Source organism: Pseudophryne corroboree, chromosome 3 (genome assembly GCF_028390025.1).
Source record: "Pseudophryne corroboree isolate aPseCor3 chromosome 3, aPseCor3.hap2, whole genome shotgun sequence".
Lineage (NCBI taxonomy): Eukaryota > Metazoa > Chordata > Amphibia > Anura > Myobatrachidae > Pseudophryne > Pseudophryne corroboree.
This window is the reverse complement of record NC_086446.1, coordinates 311,575,873-311,596,106: the sequence shown is the minus strand read 5'-3', so window position 1 is coordinate 311,596,106 and position 20,234 is coordinate 311,575,873. Positions and strand designations below refer to the sequence as shown.

Sequence of the window (20,234 nt, the reverse complement as noted above, 5' to 3'; positions counted from 1 at the left end):
ACCCCTATAATCACTTGCTGTTGACACAGCGTTTGAATTGCAGCTAACACTACTTCCCGCTCTGGGGCAGAAGCTGGTAAGGCCGACTTGAAAAATCGGCGTGGGGGCACCTCTTCGAATTCCAGCTTGTAGCCTTGGGAAACTATCTCCATCGCCCAAGGATCTACGTCTGACCGAACCCAGACCTGGCTGAAGAGTCGAAGGCGTGCCCCCACCGGTGCGGACTCCCGCAGGGGAGCCCCAGCGTCATGCGGTGGATTTTGTAGAAGCCGGGGAGGACTTCTGTTCCTGGGAACCCGCAGCGGGAGGTGTTCTTTTCCCTCTACCCTTACCTCTGGCAAGGAAGGAGGAGCCCCGACCTCTTCTGGGCTTTTGCGACCGAAAGGACTGCATCTGATACTGTGGAGTTTTCAATTGCTGTTTGGGAACAAAAGGTAAAAAGGTAGATTACCTGCGGTAGCTGTGGAAACCAGGTCCGCGAGCCCATCCCCAAACAACACATCACCCTTATAGGGTAAAACCTCCATATGCTTTTTTGAATCCGCATCACCCGTCCATTGGCGGGTCCATAAGGATCGTCTCGCTGAAATAGCCATGGCATTGGCTCTGAAACCCAACAATCCAATGTCTCTTTGAGCGTCTCTCATATATAAGACTGCGTCTTTAATATGTGCTAAAGTTAGCAAAATAGTATCCCTATCTAGGGTATCAAGGTCAGCTGACAGGGTATCTGTCCAAGCTGCAACTGCACTACATACCCATGCCGACGCAATTGCCGGTCTAAGTAAAGTACCAGTATGTGTATAAATAGACTTTAATGTAGTCTCCTGCCTGCGGTCCGCAGGGTCCTTGAGGGCCGCTGTATCTGGAGACGGCAGCGCCACCTTCTTGGACAGGCGTGTTAGATCCTTGTCCACTATGGGAGAGGATTCCCAACGTGCCCTGTCCTGTAGGGAAAGGGTACGCCATAAGAACCCTTTTGGGAATCTGCAGTCTCTTATCTGGAGATTCCCAAGCTTTTTCAAATAACTCATTAAGTTCATGAGATGGAGGAAAGTTTACCACATCTTTCTTTTCCTTATACATGCGCACCCTCGTGTCGGGAACAGAGGGGTCGTCTGTGATATGCAAAACATCTTTAATTGCAATAATCATATACTGAATAGTTTTTGCCACCCTAGGGTGCAATCTAGCATCATCATAGTCGACACTGGAATCAGAGTCCGTGTCGGTATCTGTGTCCACAATTTGTGACCAGGGACGCTTTTGAGACCCTGACGGGCCCTGTGAGTCGGTCCAATCCGTGGATTGACCCCCTGATGTCTCCCTGGATTCTGCTTTGTCTAGCCTCTTATGCAATGATGCTACACTTGCATTTAACATATGCCACATATCCATCCATTCCTGAGTCGGTACTACCGACGGGGACACACCACTCATCTCCTCCACTTCCTCCTTTGATAAGCCTTCCGCTTCAGACATGCCGACACGCACGTACCGACCCCCCACACACACAGGGATATAACTAAACGGGGACAATTCCCCAACCAGGCCCTTTGAAGAGACAGAGAGAGAGTATGCCAGCACACACCCAGCGCCAAACTGACACTGGAAAACCCAGATAGCACTTTTATATATAATGCCAATGCTATTCCCACTCACTGTGCTTGAAATGTGCCCCGGGACGAACCCCAGGGTGAGACCTGTGTTCCGACTCCCTCTGGAGCTAATGGTGTCCAGTAGCCTAAGAAGCAGATCCTATCATTTAAGTAGGTCTGCTTCTCTCTCCTCAGTCCCACGATGCAGGGAGTCTTGCCAGCAGTGCTCCCTGAAAATAAAAAAACCTAACAAAATTCTTTTATACAGAAAACTCAGGAGAGCTCCCTGTAATGCGCCCTATCTCCTCTGGGCACAAGATTTAACTGAGGTCTGGAGGAGGGGCATAGAGGGAGGAGCCAGTGCACACCCATACTAAAAGTTCTTTATAGGTGCGCATGTCTCCTGCGGAGCCCGTCTATACCCCATGGTCCTTACGGAGTCCCCAGCATCTTCTAGGACGTAAGAGAAATGGGGTTATTGGTGGGGAGATCGTTTGTCGGCTTGTACGAGAACCGCTTTTTTGCTCGCCTGATTTTTTTAGTCACAGAGTTCCTAGTTCAGTTGTATAGTGCTCTGTCACTGCTATAGGCCTCCTCTTTGGTCCGACGAAGTTGCCTCAGCTGGGCGTTGAACCAGGGCTTGTTGTTGTAAATATGGTAAGTCTTGGTAGGTACACACATGTCCTCACAATGGGGGTAATTCCAAGTTGATCGCAGCAGGAAATTTTTTAGCAGTTGGGCAAAACCATGTGCACTGCAGGGGAGGCAGATATAAAATTTGCAGAGAGAGTTAGATTTGGGTGTGGTGAGTTCAATCTGCAATCGAAATTGCAGTGTAAAAATAAAGCAGCCAGTGTTTACCCTGCACAGAAACAAAATAACCCACCCAAATCTTACTCTCTCTGCAAATGTTATATCTGCCCCACCTGCAGTGCACATGGTTTTGCACAACTGCTAAAAAATTTCCTGCTGCGATCAACTTGGAATTACCCCCAATAGCTGATGTAGGATGTGACAGTGTCTGTCAGGTCGTTTATGTTGGTTTCTGAGGCTTCGAAGACCCCCCATTCTGTACAGTCGAAGCAGGCCTGGAGCTTCCTCTTAGCCTCGTTGGTCCATTTCTTAACAGTCTTGATGACAGGCTTAACCGCTCTCAGCTTCTGTGTATAGGTAGGGAGTAGGTGGATGAGGCAGTGGCCAGATAGGCCGAGTGCAGCACGCGGGATAGACCGGAAGGCAGACTTGAGGGTAGTGTAGCAGTGGTCAAGGGTGCGCCCTTCCCTAGTGGGACACGTGACTTGTTGTTTGTACTTAGGTAGCTCCTTGCTCAGGTTAGTTCTGTTGAAGTCGCCCAGCACAATAAGCAGATAGTCTGGGTGTTTTTGTTCTATGTCGGATATGCATACGGCCAGGTGGTGCAGGGCTTCGTTTGCGCAGGCGATGAGGTGGGGGGGGGGGGGGGGTGTACAATCCCACAAGGACAACTAAGGCAAATTCCCGGGGGCGAGGGGAATAGAAGGGGTTGCAGTTGATACTTAGCATCTCCAGGTGAGGGCTACATGATTTGCCTAGGATCGTGACATTGGTGCACCAGCCATCCTTGATGTAGAAGCAGATGCCACCACCCTTCGTTTTCCTTGAGAGAACCTTGGAGCGATCGGCCCTGAAGGGACCGAAAGCCCAGCAGAGACATCAGGTTGTCCGCAATATGGTCATCCAGCCACGTCTCCATAAAGCAGGGGATGGACGACCCTGTAATGCCTGACCCTGCGCTGCCCAGAAGGAGGGACAGTTCGTCGAACTTGTTTGCCAGTGAGTGCACGTTTGAGAGCAGGATGGCGGGAAGTGCACACCGGTGCCCTCTCCACCGCCACCTCACTAGAGCACCTGCGCGACAGCCTTTCTTCTGAGCCCAGATCCTTCCACTAGGGCCAACATGGGGGCCTCCATCATTATCTTTCCTCTCGGTCATCCACTTCGGCATCCACAATGTCTGCATCACTGCCACACAGGGCAGCGAGGGCTGCAAGGGCACTGATCTGCCTGCCGACGGGCCCGAATGTGGGATAAGCACAGCGGGAGCGCTCCAACTTAGGAGGGCTTCCCTTCTGTATTTGGTCACCGGTGGGGTAGACAAGGGCAGGGGAAAACAAGGGGAAACTGGTATTTTGGCTGTGCTGCATAGTTCCGAAGCAGCCATCTGTGGCGCCATCTTGGATTGTAATCGCTATAATCGTTATTGCTATAACCTATTGCTCTTTAATCCAATGGGTATATTTGAAACAAGTGATAAATAAAATAACTTTGCTTTTTCTGTTGCAGATTTAGTCAGTTATTCCAGGACAAAGCAGGGTTGTGGAAAGGTGTTAGAATCCAATTCCTATTGTGTAGGTGTGAAAGATCTCAGTGTGAGAGGCCTTTGAAGTAGATTTCTTGTGGGGGCAGTGATAACGTGAGTCCTGGGGAATGGCTCCTGCAATTTGAAATGAACAGTGACCCTTCAGCAATTCAGAGCCTGAATATACTGTAAATAGTTGATTAATGCAAGAAGTCAGAGTTATTTGTTGCTCAGACAACAGAGGTGAATGATATCTAAGTGAGGGGCTGAGTTGGAGCCAAATATAGGTTGTAGTCCACAGTACCTTGTCTGGGATGTCCAATGCAGAGTACAGTAAATTCCAAACTGAAGGCCTTCTCAGTGGAGAGATGCAGAGGTTTCAATCCAGTGTGTATCTCAGCACAGGAATGCAATCCGTTGGTTTTGATGAGATGAGAGTAGTACAAGTTAAATGTACGTCCTTGGATATTTATGATGATTCATAGGTCAGTTGTGGTGACTTTAAGCTGTTTTATGGAGATGATCAGGAGCATGCAAAAGGTGAGGCAGCCATCTTGGCTGACTGTTCATATATAAGACGGGAATAGGAGGAAATGTAAGAGGATAACAACAGCAGCCACAACAGCTATTGATCCAGCAAATACATTTTCAAAACTACTACTTTGTAATACAGTACATCATGCATCTCAATATATGTTTCATTGCTTTGCAATGTCTTTAGCTGTGAATAATTTTGTATTTGAAACAGGTTAGGCTTGTCTGGCTCTGTGATCACATAAAGAGATGCTAATGCTGAATTTAGGTTGCTGTATGGAAGTAAGATGAAATGGTATGCAAAGCCTCTTTAACAAGCAAACAAAATCGAAGGGTTGTAACCAGTACTTACCTGTGGTCAAGGTGTCCTCCATTGACTCCTTGAATCACAGGTAAGCACTGGTTAAAACCCACGTGCAAACTGACATTTCTCTAACGTCCTGGATGCTGGGGACTCCGTAAGGACCATGGGGATTAGCGGCTCCGCAGGAGACTGGGCACAACTATAAAGAAAGCTTTTAGACTACTGGTGTGCACTGGCTCCTCCCACTAAGACCCTCCTCCAGACTTCAGTTAGATTCTTGTGCCCGGCTGAGCTGGATGCACACTAGGGGCTCTCCTGAGCTCCTAGAAAGAAAGTATATTTAGGTTTTTTATTTTACAGTGAGATCTGCTGGCAACAGACTCACTGCAGCGAGGGACTAAGGGGAGAAGAAGCGAACCTACCTAACAGGTGGTAGTTTGGGCTTCTTAGGCTACTGGACACCATTAGCTCCAGAGGGATCGACCGCAGGACCCGACCTTGGTGGTCGTTCCCGGAGCCGCGCCGCCGTCCCCCTTACAGAGCCAGAAGCAACGAAGAGGTCCGGAAAATAGGCGGCAGAAGACTTCGGTCTTCACCAAGGTAGCGCACAGCACTGCAGCTGTGCGCCATTGCTCCTCATGTACACCTCACACTCCGGTCACTGATGGGTGCAGGGCGCTGGGGGGGGGGCGCCCTGAGGGCAATATATGACACCTTGGCTGGCAAATCTACATCATATATAGTCCTAGAGGCTATATAGATGTAAAATTACCCCTGCCAGTATTCCAGAAAAAGCGGGAGAAAGTCAGCCGAAAAAGGGGCGGGGCTATCTCCCTCAGCACACTGGCGCCATTTTTCCCTCACAGTTCCGTTGGAAGGAAGCTCCCTGGCTCTCCCCTGCAGTCTGAACACTACAGAAGGGTAAAAAAGAGAGGGGGGGGGCACTAAATTTAGGCGCAGTATAGATATATATATGTGATATATATAAAAAAGCAGCTATAAGGGAAAACACTCATTTATAGTGGGATCCCTGTGTTATATAGCGCTCTGGTGTGTGCTGGCATACTCTCTCTCGGTCTCCCCAAAGGGCTTTGTGGGGTCCTGTCCTCTACCAGAGCATTCCCTGTGTGTTTGCGGTGTGTCGGTACGGCTGTGTCGACATGTTTGATGAGGAGGCTTATGTGGAGGCGGAGCAAATGCCTGTAAACGTGATGTCACCCCCTGCGGGGTCGACACCTGAGTGGATGGTGCTGTGGAAGGAATTACGCGACAGTGTCGACTCCTTGCATAAAAGGTTTGACGACATACCTAATGTGGGACAGCCGGCTTCTCAGCCTGTGCCTGCCCAGGCGTCTCAAAAGTCATCAGGGGCTCTAAAACGCCCGCTACCTCAGATGACAGACACAGATGTCGACACGGATACTGACTCCAGTGTCGACGACGATGAGACTAATGTAACTTCCAGTAGGGCCACACGTTACATGATTGAGGCAATGAAAAATGTGTTGCACATTTCTGATGTTAAACCCGGTACCACAAAAAAGGGTATTATGTTTGGAGTGAAAAAACTACCAGTAGCTTTTCCTCCATCTGAAGAGTTAAATGAAGTGTGTGAAGAAGCGTGGGCTTCCCCTGATAAAAAGCTGGTAATTTCTAAGAGGTTACTAATGGCGTACCCTTTCCCGCCAGAGGATAGGTCACGCTGGGAAACATCCCCTAGGGTGGATAAAGCGCTCACACGCTTGTCAAAGAAGGTGGCACTACAGTCTCCGGATACGGCCGCCCTGAAGGAATCTGCTGATAGAAAGCAGGAGGCTATCCTGAAATCTATATATACACACACAGGTGTTATACTGAGACCGGCTATTGCTTCAGCCTGGATGTGCAGTGCTGCTGCTGCGTGGTCAGATTCCCTGTCAGAAAATATAGATACCCTAGACAGGGACACTATATTGCTAAACGTAGAGCATATAAAAGACGCACTTTTATACATGAGGGATGCACAGAGGGATATTTGCCGGCTGGCATCCAAAATTAGTGCAATGTCCATTTCTGCCAGGAGAGGGTTATGGACTCGGCAGTGGACAGGAGATGCAGATTCCAAACGACACATGGAAGTTCTGCCTTATAAGGGTGAGGAGTTATTCGGGGATGGTCTTTCGGACCTCGTTTCCACAGCAACAGCTGGGAAGTCTACATTTTTACCCCATGTTCCCTCACAACCAAAGAAAGCACCGTATTATCAGGTACAGTCCTTTCGGCCCAATAGGGGCAAGCGGGTTAAAGGCGCGTCCTTTCTGCCCAGAGGCAGAGGTAGGGGAAAGAAGCTGCAGCATACAGCCAGTTCCCAGGAGCAAAAGTCCTCCCCCACTTCCTCTAAGTCCACAGTATGACGCTGGGGCTTCACAGGCGGAGCCAGGTACGGTGGGGGCCCGTCTCAAATATTTCAGCAATCAGTGGGCTCGCTCACGGGTGGATCCCTGGATCCTTCAAGTAGTATCTCAGGGGTACAAGCTGGAATTCGAGACGTCTCCCCCCCTGCCGTTTCCTCAAATCTGCCTTGCCAACCACTCCCTCAGGCAGGGAGGCAGTGTTACAGGCAATTCACAAGCTGTATTCACAACAAGTGATAGTAAAGGTGCCCCTACTTCAACAAGGAAGGGGTTACTATTCCACAATGTTTGTGGTACCGAAACCGGACGGTTCGGTGAGACCCATTTTAAATTTGAAATCCTTGAACACATATATAAAAAAATTCAAGTTCAAGATGGAATCGCTCAGGGCGGTTATTGCAAGCCTGGACGAGGGGGATTACATGGTATCACTGGACATCAAGGATGCTTACCTGCATGTCCCCATTTACCATCCTCACCAGGAGTACCTCAGATTTGTGGTACAGGATTGTCATTACCAATTCCAGACGTTGTCGTTCGGTCTATCCACGGCTCCGAGGGTCTTTACCAAGGTAATGGCCGAAATGATGATACTCCTTCGAAAGAAGGGAGTTTTAATTATCCCGTACTTGGACGATCTCCTGATAAAGGTGAGGTCCAGAGAGCAGTTGTTGGTCGGGGTAGCACTATCTCGGGAAGTGCTACAACAGCACGGCTGGATTCTAAACATTCCAAAGTCACAGCTGGTCCCTACGACACGTCTACTGTTCCTAGGGATGGTTCTGGACACAGAACAGAGAAAAGTGTTTCTCCCGGAGGAGAAGGCCAAGGAGCTGTCATCTCTAGTCAGAGGCCTCCTAAAACCAAAACAGGTGTCGGTGCATCACTGCACGCAGATCCTGGGAAAAATGGTAGCTTCCTACGAAGCGATTCCATTCAGCAGGTTTCCTGCAAGAACCTTTCAGTGGGACCTGTTGGACAAGTGGTCCGGATCGCATCTTCAGATGCATCGTCTGATAACCCTGTCTCCAAGGACAAGGGTGTCTCTGCTGTGGTGGCTGCAGAGTGCTCATCTTCAGGAGGGCCGCAGATTCGGCATACAGGACTGGGTCCTGGTGACCACGGATGCCAGCCTTCGAGGCTGGGGAGCAGTCACACAGGGAAGAAACTTCCAAGGACTATGGTCAAGTCAGGAGACTTCCCTGCACATAAATATTCTGGAACTGAGGGCCATTTACAATGCCCTAAGTCAGGCAAAACCCCTGCTTCAAAACCAGCCGGTACTGATCCAGTCAGACAACATCACGGCGGTCGCCCATGTAAATCGACAGGGCGGCACGAGAAGCAGGACGGCAATGGCAGAAGCCACAAGGATTCTCCAATGGGCGGAAAATCACGTGTTAGCACTGTCAGCAGTGTTCATTCCGGGAGTGGACAACTGGGAAGCAGACTTCCTCAGCAGGCACGACCTCCACCCGGGAGAGTGGGGACTTCATCCAGAAGTCTTTCAAATGATTGTAAACCGTTGGAAAAGGCCACAGGTGGACATGATGGCGTCCCGCCTAAACAAAAAGCTAGAAAAATATTTCGCCAGGTCGAGAGACCCGCAGGCGATAGCTGTGGATGCTCTAGTGACACCGTGGGTGTACCGATCAGTTTATGTGTTCCCTCCTCTTCCTCTCATACCAAAGGTACTGAGGATAATAAGGAGAAGAGGAGTAAGAACTATACTCATTGTTCCGGATTGGCCAAGAAGAGCTTGGTACCCGGAACTTCAAGAAATGATGTCAGAGGACCCATGGCCTCTACCGCTGAGACAAGACCTGCTGCAGCAGGGGCCCTGTCTGTTCCAAGACTTACCGCGGCTGCGTTTGACGGCATGGCGGTTGAACACCGGATCCTGAAGGAAAAGGGCATACCGGAGGAAGTCATTCCTACGCTGATTAAAGCTAGGAAAGAAGTAACCGCAAACCATTATCACCGCATATGGCGAAAATATGTTGCGTGGTGTGAGGCCAGGAAGGCCCCAACGGAGGAATTTCAGCTGGGCCGTTTCCTGCACTTCCTACAGTCAGGGGTGACTATGGGCCTTAAATTGGGTTCCATTAAGGTCCAGATTTCGGCTCTATCGATTTTCTTCCAGAGAGAACTGGCTTCACTACCTGAAGTTCAGACTTTTGTTAAGGGAGTGCTGCATATTCAGCCCCCTTTTGTGCCTCCAGTGGCACCTTGGGATCTCAACGTGGTGTTGGATTTCCTAAAGTCACATTGGTTTGAGCCACTGAAAACCGTGGATTTGAAATATCTCACGTGGAAAGTGGTCATGTTGTTGGCCTTGGCTTCGGCCAGGCGTGTATCAGAATTGGCGGCTTTGTCATGTAAAAGCCCTTATCTGATTTTCCATATGGATAGGGCAGAATTGAGGACTCGTCCCCAGTTTCTCCCCAAAGTGGTATCAGCTTTTCATCTGAACCAACCTATCGTGGTGCCTGCGGCTACAAATGACTTGGAGGCTTCCAAGTTGTTGGACGTAGTCAGGGCCCTGAAAATCTATGTTTCCAGGACAGCTGGAGTCAGAAAGACTGACTCGCTCTTTATCCTGTATGCGCCCAACTAGTTGGGTGCACCTGCTTCAAAGCAGACTATTGCTCGCTGGATCTGTAGTACGATTCAGCTTGCACATTCTGCGGCTGGACTGCCGCATCCTAAATCAGTAAAAGCCCATTCCACGAGGAAGGTGGGCTCTTCTTGGGCGGCTGCCCGAGGGGTCTCGGCTTTTCAACTTTGCCGAGCAGCTACTTGGTAGGGGTCAAACACGTTTGCTAAATTCTACAAGTTTGACACCCTGGCTGAGGAGGACCTAGAGTTTGCCCATTCGGTGCTGCAGAGTCATCCGCACTCTCCCGCCCGTTTGGGAGCTTTGGTATAATCCCCATGGTCCTTACGGAGTCCCCAGCATCCACTTAGGACGTTAGAGAAAATAAGAATTTACTCACCGGTAATTCTATTTCTCGTAGTCCGTAGTGGATGCTGGGCGCCCATCCCAAGTGCGGATTGTCTGCAATACTTGTATATAGTTATTGCTTAACTAAAGGGTTATTGTTGAGCCATCTGTTGAGAGGCTCAGTGGTTATCATACTGTTAACTGGGTATTGTATCACGAGTTATACGGTGTGATTGGTGTGGCTGGTATGAGTCTTACCCGGGATTCAAAATCCTTCCTTATTGTGTCAGCTCTTCCGGGCACAGTATCCTAACTGAAGTCTGGAGGAGGGTCTTAGTGGGAGGAGCCAGTGCACACCAGTAGTGTAAAAGCTTTCTTTATAGTTGTGCCCAGTCTCCTGCGGAGCCGCTAATCCCCATGGTCCTTACGGAGTCCCCAGCATCCACTACGGACTACGAGAAATAGAATAACCGGTGAGTAAATTCTTATTTTTTTTGTTTGTTTTTGCACACCATCTCATCTTACTTCCATACATCATCTTTATGTGGTCAGAGACCAGGGGTGCATTATCAGGGAGTCAGTGGGGGACACCTTGTGGACCTTTTGGGTTCACGTCACTGAATATGAGTTAAAGACTCATGCAGTGGCACTCCCGAACACAGGTGAAAGTGATTATGGGAACCATTAGATTACATCTCCAAATCCATTTGCATGCTGGTAATGTTAAAAACCACTGGTGTAGTGCTGTTGTTTTTATTTAACAGTACTTAGTAATCATCCTTAGACCTTAGTGTATATCATCCCCTTTTTACAAATAAGCTAAATAAACAATGTTCCTTTGATAATGTACAAAGAGTAACTATAATAATAATAATAATAATAATAATAAGATCCATGGTCTAAAATCCCCATTCTACCATTTTTGGAATTAGAACCACATACATTTGTATCTAATTGTTATTGCTAATACTATGTTTATCATTCTGATATTTTCCCAGTTCATGTGCAACTCTTATGAGCAGATTATACATTAGACTACCCAAAATTGACACATCGGATAGATGCCCAGAATCATTTGACAATAAATGATATGTAATGTAACATAGTAACATAGTTAATGAGGTAGAAAAGAGGCAAAATGCCCATTGGGTTCAACCTGTATTCTGTATTAAGCTGAGCTCACTATCATGTCCCTGCTGAAGTAAAGGATAAATTAACAACTATAACTCCTGTACCTCCCAGTTTGTCAATGTCATTTATTTTTTTTAAATGCTGTAACCTTGGATATCTTTTTTTAGTTAGAGATTTATTCAATCCGTTTTTGAAAGTATTTACCGAGTCCGCCATTACTATCTTCTCTGGTAGGGAGTTCCAAATCTTTATTGCCCTAACTGTGAAGAACCCTTTCCTACGTTGTGTGCAGATTTTTTTCTCCTCTAGCCTCAGCGAGTGCCCACGTGTCCTATACAGAGTTTTTTTAATGAACATATCCCTTGATAACTCCTTTTATTGTCCTTTACCATATTTGAAGATATTAATAATGTCTCCTCTTATACTCTTCTTTTCTAGAGTATACATATTCAACCTAGTAAGTCTTTCTTCATAATCCAGTGCCTCTAGCCCTTTAATCAATTTAGTAGCTCGCCTTTGAACTCTTTCGATTTCCCAGATATCTTTTTTTATAATGCGGTGCCCAAAACTGAACACAATATTCCAGGTGCGGACGTCCCAATGATTTGTACAGTGGCAGGATTACATCCTCGTCCCTTGTCTCAATTCCCCGTTTTATGCACGCTAGCACCTTACTTGCCTTCTTTGTTGCACTTTGACATTGTGTACTGTTATTAAGCTTATTAACTATGAGTACCCCCAAGTCTTTTTCCACTAATGTTACCCCTACATTTTCCCCATTTAATGTGTAGGATGCTAGTACAATGTAAAGTACAATGGTAAAGAGGTGGAAGTACAGGCCATTTTACAGATTATTTTTTATTATTTTTTCAAACTGGATGGTTGGTCCCACTTAGAAGTTCAACAGTGCGAGAGAAAAAGTAATGATTTTTTATCAGTTTTTGTATTTCTGGATATGAATCAGGGAGAATTTGTTACCACTCTTACATTTAGCTGCTACATACTTTTTTATAATAACAAATATGTATAGCACAGAGTTATTATGTTTATAGAAACATCTTGTATTTCTTCCATTCTACATGAATATTAAATACCATCTCCTTTGTTGTGAGGCTTTTTTTATGTGTTTTAAATGAATATGGTTGTTAATATATTCTCAGATTGATTTAAGTATGCTAAACCTTGACATTCTTTAATATTTTTTTAAACCTTAAATGTTAAGTTAAGTAACATGACTCATCAGCTTGCTTTTTTTATTTTATTTTTTGTTCTATTTTAAAATTGTGAGGGCCTCTTGATTATGCTGTCAATGGGTTAACAGGTATAAAATCTAGAAGAAGCTTGCTTGTTTATTCCAAAACTGGATCATTAGCTAGCAATCTCTGCTTATCTCACTGTAAATGGGCTCATTAGTTCTGCTTAATCTGTGGGATTTAATGATGCCCAGGGGGGTAATAGAGATGCATGACACAGCTGCAGTGAGATTAAGTGGCAAGGGGACAAGGGGCAATTTTGTAGGCCTGTATAGGAGGGGAACGCATTTTAAAGGTTTAGTGCAGTGGTATGTTTTGCTTACAGTTTACATTACTGCACACAAATATTTAATATTTCTGATTATACTGTGTTCATTTTTATTTTATGTCATTTTCAGCTTCTGTGTTTTCATAGATAGAGGAGATTTGGAGAGTATACTGTATAGTGAATGTTAGTTATTTTTTGAAGATTCATTATGTAAATCCTCAGAATAAGTCTAGCGAATTTTGTTGCTTACTTGAGGGGAAACCGTTACCTCATTCAGTTAAGTTATGCAGCCTGTGACTCATGCAAGCATATTCAGTTAGCTGCAGGGTTTACCCCGAAGCTAATTACAGCATCAGGCAGATCCAATTAGTCACGATTTGCACACTGGTGAATCCCAGAGGGTGTACTTTTTCTCACAGCTTCAGGAGCAGCAAGTAACAATGCACAAGGAAAAGGCTCAATCTGTTCACCTGCGGGGAAAACCCATTGTTTCCGCAGTTTATGTGGAATCAGTGAGTTTCTGTGTGGTAATCCCCAATTTTAGGCACGGGGTAAAAGTTATTTCATTGAGTAGCTTTTCTTCACTCCGTGCAGTAACTAACAAACAATTAGTGGGTGGGTAAACCCTGCAACTAATTAAATATGCCCCATTGTGACTGCTACTTGGATTTCATAGTGGCTTTTATTGATTAGCCATCAAAGAGGAGCTATAGCCTAAAGTACAAACATGTAATAAAAATGCATGGGAGACACAGACGGGGCAATTCAATTGTTGAATGGCCATCCTTCACTTGTGTTGCCATATGGGTACGCATGGTGTCGCGCCAAAATTTCTGCTTGCAATATCCCACCCAAAAATGTGCTACAAGTGTTCAGTTTGGGCACCCGCACAGGATTTTTTCGTGTCATGGGCAGCACTTTTGTCGGGCTTAGACGCTATACGTTCTGGAAGCCATCATAGCGATAAAACAACAGGTACCCAAATAAATGCATACTACCCCATCTTAAATGACAGGAGAAATGCAATTATGGGCACCTATTAAACAATTGAATCACCGAGGGAGAGCTGCCCTGAATTTTAAATTGCATTAGCATCTAAAGATAGTTGTATGTAAAAATTACAATTGCATATTAACTTCCAGAATGTGAGTTCACTGTAGCTTGCGTGAGTGTAAGCAAAAAAGTTCTTGACCCATTTCTTGTGTTTGTTCTTTATAGGATGGATCACGTCAGAAGCAAAAGAAAACAGTGTCTTTCAGCACAATGCCCAATAACCGGAAGATTAACAGTACTGCTGCTTGCATCTCCTTTATGATGGAAGGATGTGAGATGAAGAAAGTGCGTTCCAACTCCAGGATGTACAATCGATTTTTCCTTCTCGACCCAGATATGCGTTTTCTACGATGGGAACCTTCTAAAAAAGATTCAGAAAAAGCCAAACTGGAGATAAAATCTATTCGGGAGGTGCGTGTAGGAAAGAAAACTCCAGTTCTGAGAAGTAATGGATTGTCTGACCATTTTCCGGAAGAATGTGCCTTTTCTATAATTTATGGAGAGAACTATGAATCATTGGATCTTGTTGCTAGTACAGCTGACATTGTCAACACTTGGGTGATGGGGCTTAGGTACTTGGTTTCTTATGGAAAGCACACACCAGATGTTCCAGGAGCCAATCAAAAAAGCTTGAGGACTCTGTGGATCTCATCTCTATTTGAAATTGCAGATATAGAGAAAGAAGGACAGATTCCATTGTCTAGAGCCATTCAACTTATCACAGGGCTTAATCCAGGTATGAAGACAGCAACAGTAGAGTTAAAGTTTAAAGAAGTGCAGAAAGTCAGTGAAAAGTTTAAAGGTAATGTTAACTGTGATGTGTTTGTAGAGGCTTACTGTGAACTGTGTACAAGACCTGAGATCTTCTTTCTACTGGTGCAATTCTCTAGCAATAAAGAATACTTGGACTTAAAAGATCTTATGATATTCATGGAAGTGGAACAAGGTATGGAAGAAGTTAATGAAAATACATCTCTGGAAATCATCAGTAAGTATGAACCCTCTAAAGAAGGATGCGAAAAAGGTTACCTTACAATTGATGGATTCACTCGCTATCTTCTTTCTTCAGACTGTAATATATTTGACCCTATCCATAAAGTGGTTTGTCAAGACACAACTAGACCATTATCTCACTACTACATAAATTCTGCTCATAATGCATGTCAACTAGAAGACCACTACTGGGGTTCATCAGATATCAGCGGATACATACATGCCCTTAAAATGGGGTGTCGCAGTATTGAACTTGTAGTTTGGGATGGTCCGGATAATGAACCTCTTATATACCTTGGTCTCTCTGTGGTATCACAGGTGGCTTTCCGAAGTGTTATTAGTGTCATAGACAAGTATGCATTTGAAACGTCAGAGTACCCTTTGATTCTTTGCTTGGTAGTTCATTGCTCTGTAAGACAACAGCGGATCATGGTCCAATGTTTAAAAAAGATTCTTGGGGACAAACTTTACAAGAATCCACCATGTCCTGATGAAAATTATTTGCCATCTCCAGAACAACTTAAAGGCAAGATTCTAATAAAAGGTAAGAAGCTGCCACCAGATAGCTCTGACTCAGAGGGAGATGTGACAGACGAAGATGAAGGAATGGAGATAGCTAGGAGACTCGGTCATGATGGCAGAGAGCAGCTCAACGGATCTGGTCACAGAAAGCTGCGTCTCTGTAGAGAACTCTCAGACCAAGTTAACCTGTGCCAGTCAATAAAGTTTAAGGACTTTGAAATATCAAGAAGAAACCAAAAATACTGGCAAGTGTGCTCTTTTAATGAGGTCACTGCCAGTCGCTTTGCCAATGAGTACCCTGAAGAATTTGTTAAGTATAACAAAAGATTCCTGTCAAGGGTGTACCCAAGTTCAATGCGAATAGATTCGAGCAATATGAATCCCCAAGATTTCTGGAAGTGTGGTTGCCAAATTGTGGCTATGAATTACCAAACTCCAGGACTTATGATGGACCTGAATACTGGATGGTTCCGTCAGAATGGAAACTGTGGCTATGTTCTACGACCCTCAATAATGAGGGAAGAAGTATCATATTTCAGCGCCAATGCTAAAGACTCATTGCCTGGTGTCTCAGCTCAGTTGCTACATCTCAAAATCATTAGTGGTCAAAACCTTCCAAAACCCAAAGGATCGGGTGCGAAGGGTGATGTGGTAGAACCATATGTCTATGTAGAGATACATGGAATACCTGCTGACTGTGCAGAAAATCGGACAAAGACAGTAACTCAGAATGGAGACAATCCCATATTTGATGAGAGCTTTGAGTTTCACATAAATCTTCCAGAGTTGGCTATCCTGCGGTTTGTGGTTCTAGATGATGACTACATTGGGGATGAGTTCATAGCCCAGTATACTATACCATTTGAGTGTTTGCAGACTGGCTTTAGACATGTCCCTTTGCAGTCTTTGACAGGAGAATTCCTTCAAAACACCACTTTGTTTGTCCACATTGCTATTACCAACCGGCGAGGTGGAGGAAAGGCTCACAAGAGGGGGCTCTCCGTGCGTAAGGGAAAAAAGGTTCGTGAATATACTTCAACAAAGACTACAGGAATCAAAGCTATTGATGAGGTGTTTAGGACGGCCACTCAGAATCTACGGGAAGCAACTGATCTTCGAGAAAATGTCCAGGTAATGCGCTTACATTTTTTTTTTTTTTTTTTATAATTTCAAAACCTTTATCAAACTTCTTAGTAGTAGAAATAGAGACTTAGTGGCTCTGTGGGTATCAAAATAGAATTATAACTTCAAATATGTTTATCCGCTTTATATTTTCATATTCTCTTGCCTTTCTCCTGCTCCGTCCTTTTAATTAAACCTAAACTGAATAGCTATTAAAATCCTGCTGAGCTCTCTAGGAGTCTAATACAGAGTTTATGAAATACTTTTTTTTGGTAATTAGAGCACACTAACACTGAATCATTTTGCTAGAGATTTCCAAGTCTGTCCTAAGATAACCTCCTCTGCAGCAATCAGTTAGGCTGTGCTGAGGGACACAAGTAGACCACACTGATAATCCTGTAGCCGGGTTCCGTATATTTTGTTGACATTCATCATGTAGACAATGATATTAATAAAGTCGGCAAGATCCTGTGGTGCTTACCCCAGGATCACTAGCAGTACAGGTTGAGTCTCCCTTATCCAAAATGCTTGGGACCAGAGGTATTTTGGATATCGGATCTTTCCGTATTGTGGAATAATTGCATACCATAATGAGATATCATGGTGATGGGACCTAAATCTAAGCACAGAATGCATTTATGTTTCATATACACCTTATACACACAGCCTGAAGGTCATGTTAGCCAATATTTTTTGTAACTCTGTGCATTAAACAAAGTGTGTGTACATTCACACAATTCATTTATGTTTCACATACACCTTATGCACACAGCCTGAAGGTCATTTAATACAATATCTTTAATAACTTTGTGTATTAAACAAAGTTTGTGTACATTGAGCCATCAAAAAATAAAGTTTTCACTATCTCACTCTGTCAAAAATATCCGTATTTTGGAATATTACGTATTTCGGAATATTTGGATATGGGATACTCAACCTGTATCACAGGTGCTTACCACAGGATCACCACAGGATCACTAACACTGCCCCTAGTGCCTAACCCTCACCCTCCGGTGCTTGCAGAAAGTAGATATTTCACATGTTGACATTCTGCAGATGTGGCTACGTTCAATTACATGATGATTGTCGGCATTGTAAATCTAGACATTATGAATGCATCCACCTGTAAACAACTCAAACTGGACATTTTAAATTATCAGATACTGTAGAAACTTATTTCTCTAAAAATCTGCCCATCTCAACACATTGCAGGCCTAATTCAGATCTGATCGCTGGGCTGCGTTTTTTGCTGTCCTGCGATCAGATAGTCGCCGCCTTCAGGGGGAGTGTAAATTCGCCGTGCAAGTGTGCGTTCCTATGTGTAGCTGAGCTGCAAAAATTCACTTTGTGCAGTCTGTGCGCAACCCAGGACTTACTTCTCCAGTGCGATGAGAATGGGCTGATCCGGACCGGAGCTGATATCAGACACCCTCCCTGAAAATGCTTGGGAACGCCTGCTTATTTCCGGACACACCCAGTAAATGCGCAGTTGCCACCCACAAACGGCCTGTCAATATCCTTGCGAGTGCCCATGCGATGGGATTTTTCGCACCATCCCGTCGCTGACCGGCGATGCCTGTTGTTGTTGTCCGACGTGCGTACGCATTGCGGTGCATGCGCAGTTAGGATCTGATCGCCCGTTGTGTGAAAACGCACAGCAGCGATCAGATCTGAATTACCCCCTTAGCCCAGAAAAAGTGGGCAAGTTGTGTGCCCAGTATGCTAATCTGGACAGCGATCTGCTTCTTCACCACTGCCATCTTCTACATTGGCACTGTCAATGGTCACTGGTACAGAAGGTGCAGATTTATGACAGAACCATTATGGTAAAACTAAGTAATGCCCAGCTGACTGATAAATACATTTCTTGTGTTTACTTAATATAATGCTCATAAATATTGTTGGTGTCAGTATATAACTATATCTACCTAAATAAACATGTCTGGGGTGACAGGTATTCTTTTAACAGGGCAGTCGGGTAAAAGTTTTTTTTTGCAATGAGTACAAATGACTCTTATTAGACATAATTTATGTACACAATGATCATGATTTCTCTGTTTCTGTTACAGAATGCTTTGGTGTCTTTCAAGGAATTGTGTGGCCTAAGCCCAGCTGCAAACATGAAGCAGTGTATTCTTGCTGTGTCTGCATGGCTTCTGAACAGCGACAGTCCTCTCACTGTTACACTCAACCTCCATTCCCAGTACCCACTGTTGGAGGCACAAGGACCAGTGCCAGATCCTTTAAAAAAAGTCCTTACTTCGTATGAGGCGGTAAGAGTATACCTGTACAATTAACGTTACAATTATATATATATATATATATATATATATATATATACCAGGTTGAGTATCCCTTATCCAAAATGCTTGGGACCAGAGGTATTTTGGATATCGTATTTTTCCGTATTTTGGAATAATTACATACCATAGTGAGATATCATGGTGATGGGACCCAAGTCTAAGCACAGAATGCATTTATGTTACATATACACCTTATACACACAGCCTGAAGGTCATTTTAGCCAATATTTTTAATAACTTTGTGCATTAAACAAAGTGTGTCTACATTCACACAATTCATTTATGTTTCATATACACCTTATACACACAGCCAGAAGGTCATTTAATACAATATTTTTAATAACTTTGTGTATTAAACAAAGTTTGTGTACATTGAGCTATCAGAAAACAAAGGTTTCACTATCTCACTCTCACTAAAAAAATTCCGTAATTCGGAATATTCCGTATTTCGGAATATTTGGATATGGGATACTCAACCTGTGTATATATATATATATATATATATATATATATACACACACACACACACACACACACACACACACACATGCATAAATTTATCAGGGAACTTCAAGATGTGTTTATAGCTGAATATACTTAATGAAAGCGCACTACTGCTCTTCTTGGGAACTTGTATAGTAAGACATTAATTATAATCTTATCAATAGGGATCTGTTACTTGTTCAGGTTCCCTACATAAATTATTTCTCCTCTCACATGGTCCCATTTCAGTTATCCCAAAGAAACTGAAACTGAGAGGCGACCTTTCTAACATTTATTTTATTTAATAAAGTTGAAAAAGTATTTTTTTTAAATATTTAAACATTATATAATGCACAGCTGCGGAACAGATCTCCTCGTCAAAAACGGGGGGACAGGGTGGGAGGGCGCAGTTGCATGAAATTTGACCATGCCAGTTAAGTGGTTAAACAGTAGTCAGCTGATAAATAAATGGAAAAATGCATCTTTTTATTGAGTGGAGCTAAGTATTAGTGAAAGAAAATGAGGATGTTTGGTGGAAAATGTCAAGTCTTCTGTTTGGCTGGACAGGGACAGTTTGAACAACACCCACTGAGGCTCTCTTTTTGATGCAATCATGTAGCTCACGTAGTATGATTTTACTGCATTAAACAATAAACCATCCAGGAAAAAAGTCACAGTGAGTAAACCAATTTACACTAAATAACAGATGCTAGAGATAAATAATTAAACTATATAAATCAGTAGCATCTGTGATCTGAGTAGAGGTAACTGTCAGTCTTTTACTGAAAGAACACAAATGGCTAAATATTGAAGATTTGCACTGAATGACAGTTACTTCTGCTTTGACTGTAGATGCTGCCTCGTGTAATAAAAACATTTAAAAAAAAATGGTCAGCTGGCCACCTTCCTTCATATAGCAGAGAAAAGCCCTGTTTTGCTTTTCTCTGCTTCCTGCTATTCATGGGGCAGGTTACTGTGGAGAAGTCCTTGACTTC

At 44.3% G+C, this 20,234-nt stretch overlaps 1 protein-coding gene across 1 annotated transcript in view; it reads left to right on the top strand.

Moving 5' to 3' along the window:
• Positions 1-20,234, top strand: part of LOC135055403 (inactive phospholipase C-like protein 2) — a 296,430-nt gene that overhangs the window by 130,569 nt on the left and 145,627 nt on the right. Inside the window, exons 2-3 of the mRNA XM_063959425.1 lie at positions 13,982-16,462; positions 18,523-18,726. Of these exons, the coding sequence (XP_063815495.1) occupies positions 13,982-16,462; positions 18,523-18,726 (2,685 nt within the window). The remainder of the gene's footprint in view (positions 1-13,981; positions 16,463-18,522; positions 18,727-20,234) is intronic.